The 5440-nt window shown below is 42.2% G+C and overlaps 1 protein-coding gene across 1 annotated transcript in view; it reads left to right on the top strand.

The window, feature by feature from the left end:
- Positions 1-5440, top strand: part of UGDH (UDP-glucose 6-dehydrogenase) — a 40570-nt gene that overhangs the window by 30260 nt on the left and 4870 nt on the right. The window contains exons 7-10 of the mRNA XM_023519628.1: positions 2137-2267; positions 4113-4246; positions 5012-5103; positions 5218-5328. Of these exons, the coding sequence (XP_023375396.1) occupies positions 2137-2267; positions 4113-4246; positions 5012-5103; positions 5218-5328 (468 nt within the window). The remainder of the gene's footprint in view (positions 1-2136; positions 2268-4112; positions 4247-5011; positions 5104-5217; positions 5329-5440) is intronic.

Here is a 5440-nt window from a genome sequence, read left to right as displayed (position 1 = left end):
AACCCGCCACCTTAGGTGTACGTGGCTGGCGCCTTAGCCGGTTGAGCTATAGGCGCTGAGCCGGCATAAAATCTTTATAAGGGAGGAACCTATATTATAATACTTGCAAGTGGTTTGCGTTTTTATATGTGTATATATATATTTTTTGAGACAAAGTCTCATTATGTCACCCTTGGTAGAGTGTCTTGGGATCACAGCTCACAGCAACCTCAAACCCTTGGGCTTGAGCGATTCTCTTGCCTTAGCCTCCCAACTAGCTGGGACTATAGGTGGCTACCACAACGCCTGGCTATTTTCTTGTTGCAGTTGTCGTTGTTTAGCTGGCCGGGGCCAGGTTCGAACTTGCCAGCCCCAGTGCATGTGGCCGGCACCATAATTACTGTGCCCAGGGCGCCGAGCCTTTATGTATTTGTTTTATCCCTTTCAGATTCATAGACCTAAAATTAGAAACCCTTTCCAAATTGGAAGTAACAATGAGCTCTAGGAAATAAAGTTAATGTTTATTGAATGCATACCTGTACTGGGTACTTTTGGGGGAACTTTGCATGTAGTATCTCATTTAGCCCTCATGACAAACATTATCCTCACTTTTATTTTATTTTTTTTGGCCGAGGCTGGGTTTGAACCTGCCACTCCTGCATATGGGGCTGGCGCCCTACCCTTTTGAGCCATAGGCGCCGTCCTATCCCCACTTTTAGAGAGGGAACTGATACTTAGAGATGTTAAGTAACTTGTCCAGGGCACTGGGCAGTATATGTGTGCCTTTCCCAAATATTTTTTCACAACAGAAAAAATAGGTTTAATATTTGGGCTTCTGAGTTTTTAATTTGGTAGGGAATCTAAGGAAATGAACGTTTTTTACAGAAAACATACACTTAATGTCATTTCAGTCATCCAGCATGATGTCTTTATCTTACTGTTCATTATGTGAGAAATGCAGATGAAGCCTTGATTCTCTAAAACTTTGCGCTTATTTTTCAAGCTCTCAAGGTTTGAGATGGCCCCTACAAGTTTAGAACCTTTTTAAAAAGTCTATTTTTTATGTTTCCTGGTTACCAACCTAAATTTAACAAACTATATCATCAGAGGCTTTCATAACATTTGTGATGTTATGGTTCATCCAGAGACAGCTATAACTCTGCATTTTGCCTGTCGCCTGTCCACATTCTACTTAACCTGAGTTTTGGAGAATGTGGGGTATAAGCATATGAAGGAGTACTACTTTGGGGTTTGATTGCTTACAGACTTGCTTCCATAGGGGTTAGAGAAGTTGGCTGAGGAAAATACTATTTTTTATTTGGCTTATTTAGCTGGTCTTCAAATGCTCTTAGAGTTTTGTTCCTCATTTTTTGAATCCATCCCAGCCTGATGCATAGAAAATCAAGCCAAATGAAAAAAAAGTTTTTAATTATTATATATTTTTTGAGACAGAGTCTTATTCTGTTGCCTTGGTAGAGTGCCATGGCATCATCATAGCTCACAGAAACCTCAAACTCTTGGGCTCAAGTGATCCTTTTGCCTCAGTTTTTTCCTATTTTTAGTAGAGATTGGGTCTGCTCTTGCTCAGGCTGGTCTCAAACTCCTGAGTTTAAGCAGTCCACCTGCCTTGGCTTCCCAGAGTGCTAGGATTACAGGTGTGAGATGCCACGCTTGGCCTGGAAAATAAAAATTCTCAGGATGGTTTCAAGGAAGAGGATAAGTGGTTCTTTTTATTTTTAAATTGGAAGACCATTGAGTTTGTTTAATCTGTGCCTCCTGTTAATATGTAAGCCTTGTATTAATATAATAGCACCATAAAACTCTGAGTAATACATGTCATAGGCTGGAACTCTTTTTTTTTTTTTTTTTTTTTTGAGACAAAGCCTCAAGCTGTCGTTCTGGGTAGAGTGCTGTGGCATTACAGCTCACAGCAACCTCCAACTCCTGGGCTCAAGCGATTCTCCTGCCTCTGCCTCCCAAGTAGCTGGGACTATAGGCACCTGCCACAATGCCTGGCTATTTTTTGGTTGCAGCTGTCATTGTTGTTTGGCGGGCCCAGGCTGGATTCGAACCCGCCAGCTCAGGTGTATGTGGCTGGTGCTGAGCCAGCTGTACCTCTTTTAACTAATCATTGCACAACTGTACCTGTCATTTTAGGTTATAGACATGAATGACTACCAGAGGAGGAGGTTTGCTTCCCGAATCATAGACAGCCTGTTTAATACAGTGACTGATAAGAAGATAGCTATTTTGGGGTTTGCATTCAAAAAGGACACCGGTGATACAAGGTATCAATTCTTTAAAATATTTCAACCCCTTTGAGAGTGTGTTTATTCCTCATCTTATCCTGGGTTTTGAGTGGTAGATGTATGAACAACATATATGTGTATATATCCGGGGTGCCAAAAAAAATGTATGCACATTTAAAGTGATGTCATCTGTGTTTTATTTCAAAGTTAAATTTGAATTATTGTAGCAATGTGTAGTAGGACATTCCCTCAAAAGATGGCATTAATCAAATGAACGCAGGACCAAGAAAATGGCAGAAGCATAGTTGTCATTTGAGGAGTGCGAGACCATTTTGAAGTATCTGAGACTGGAGAATGCTGTGGAAGTAGAATGACAGTGGCGGCACAAGTCTGCAACGGCACTTCCAACATGCCCACCAATTGCACATTTTCATGATAAGTTGGGACATGTGCGACTCTGTGCACCAGGGAAGACCTGGGAGGCCTCACGCATGCAGCACCAAGTCCTGCTTCTACTATGGTTTTGGAACAGGAACAGCTTGCCACAGAGTCTACCAGTGTGCTGATGGTAACCACTTTGAGCACCTCTTGTATTTTTTTTTTTTTTTTTTTTAGAGACAGTGTCTCACTATGTCGCCCTTGGTAGAGTGCTGTGACATAGTTCACAGCAACCTCAAACTCTTGGGCTTACGCGATTCTCTTGCTTCAGCTTCACAAGTAGCTGGGACTATAGGCGCCTGCTACAACACCTGGCTTTTTGGTTGCAGTTGTCATTGTTGTTTAGCTGGCCTGGGCTGGATTCAAACCCATCAGTCTCAGTGTATGTGACTAGCACCCTAACCACTGAGCTATGGGTACCAAGCCGAGCACCTCTTATAATTATAGAAGTCAAACTTTAGGCCAGGCACAGTGGCTCATGCCTGTAATCCCAACACTCTGGGAGGCCAAGGGGGATGGATTGCCTGAGCTCACGGGTTCAAGACCAACCTGAGCAAGAACAAGACCCAATCTAAAAATAGCTGGGCATTGTAGCGGGCGCCTGTAGTCTCAGCTACTTGGGAGACTTAGGCAAGAGGATCACTTGAGCCCAAGACTTTGAGGTTGTTGTGAGCTATGACGCCATGGCACTCTGCCCAACTTAAGGCTCTGTCTGAGGAAAAAAAAAAAAGTGGGCGGCGCCTGTGACTTAAGGAGTAGGGCACCTGCCTCATATACTGGAGGTGGCAGGTTCAAACCTGGCCCTGGCCAAAAACTGCAAAAAGAAAGGGAGTGGCGCCTGTGGCTCACTGGGTAGGGTGCCAACCCCAGATACCAAGGGTGGGGGGTTCAAACCCGGCCCCAGCTAAACTGCAACAAAAAAATAGCCGGGCCTATGGCGAGTGCCTGTAGTCCCAGCTACTCGGGAGGCTGAGGCGAGAGAGTCGCTTAAGCCCAGGAGTTGAAGGTTGCTGTGAGCTGTGTGATGCCATGGCACTCTACTGAGGGCAATAAAGTGAGACTCTGTCTCTGCAAAAAAAAAATAGAAGGTCATTGCCAGAAGCACACAAATAGGCAATGGACACCTGAGCTCCCACTTTTAATTCTATTCTATGTCTCACATCTCTTTACTGTAAAAAAAAAAGAAAAAAGTTAAACTTGACTTGTATTCATCTTTTGTTATTTGTATACATTAGTACAATTTTAATACAGATTTTCTTTTTGAAAATGTGTATACATTTTTTTGGACCCCTCTGTATAAGTAGGTTAAAGAATAAAAATAAACATCTGTGTCTTCACTACTCAGCCTGCTTAAGAAGTAGAACCTTACTTGTATCTTAAACTCCCTGGTTATTAGTGTATACTGCCATTTTTAAAGCTTAGCAATACTGATTTTTTTTTCTTCAGAGAATCTTCTAGTATATATATTAGCAAGTATTTGTTGGATGAAGGTGCACACCTCCATATATATGACCCAAAAGTGCCCAGGGAACAAATAGTTGTGGATCTATCTCATCCAGGTGTTTCAGAGGATGATCAAGGTAAGGCTTTGAGTCTCATGAATCACTTTGAAAATATGAAAAACCTTTGGCTGTTCAGTTTTATCATTTATATCATTAATATACCCGCTTTTTAACCTTGTTTCTCTAAAATTAAACTCTTAGGCATTATCCCATCAACTTTGATTTGAAGTAATCGATTGTTAGTTCAATGATTTTTTCCAACATATCCACAAAGCCCCAGAGGTTCCAAAAAGATGATTCAAGGGTAGGGTTTCGTGGTGCTTCAGATCTCCTGTCATCCCCATTCATACTAAAGTCAGACTGTTCCACTTCTGTCAGATGCCCAACCTCACCTACAATCCTAGTTTTAAAGTACACACAACACTTCTCTCCTTATCTGTGGTTTTGCTTTCTGCAGTTTCAGTTACTCAATGCCAATCTCAGTGTAGAAATATTAAATGGAAAATTACAGAAATAAGTTGTAAATTGTATGCTGTTCTGAGTAGGGCGATGAACTTGCCTGGCTTCATCTGGCTTCATCCTGGCTTCATCCGGCCAGAGACATGAATCATCCATTTGCTGGCATATCCACACTGGATGCTACTTGCCTGTTAGTTATAGTCAGTAGCAGTTTTGGTTATCAGATCCAAAAAACACAGTCCACATACACAGGGCTCAGTACTATTCATGGTTTCAGACATCCACTGGAGGTCTTGGAATGTATCCCCTGTGGAGAAGGGGCTAACTGTAATTTCCAACAACTCCTTTTTTATTTCCCCTTTTTTGTTGTTGCTGCTGTTACAGTGTCCCGACTCGTGACCATTTCCAAGGATCCATATGAAGCGTGTGACGGGGCCCATGCTGTTGTCATTTGCACCGAGTGGGACATGTTTAAGGTGAGGTGACTGAAATGGTATTAAGGACAATTCTAGAGGTTTTCTAGTATCAGTTGGGGTCAAATAAGGGATTCATGTATATATTCTGATTGTTCCTTTGGCATGTCTTTACAGGAATTGGATTATGAACGCATTCATAAAAAAATGCTGAAGCCGGCCTTCATCTTTGATGGACGGCGTGTCCTGGATGGGCTCCACAGTGAACTGCAGACCATTGGCTTCCAGGTAATCAGGATCCTGGATTGTTTTTTTGTTTGGGCATTTGCTTTTTAAACCCATTGCATGAGTTTTCGAATTTTCATATTTTCTCATTTAGCAGTAACTTTGGAGTAACATG

This window comes from Otolemur garnettii, unplaced genomic scaffold (genome assembly GCF_000181295.1).
Source record: "Otolemur garnettii isolate 467f Iridium unplaced genomic scaffold, OtoGar3 scaffold00181, whole genome shotgun sequence".
Lineage (NCBI taxonomy): Eukaryota > Metazoa > Chordata > Mammalia > Primates > Galagidae > Otolemur > Otolemur garnettii.
The sequence above is the reverse complement of the archived record's forward strand: the minus strand, read 5'-3'. Positions and strand labels throughout refer to the sequence as shown.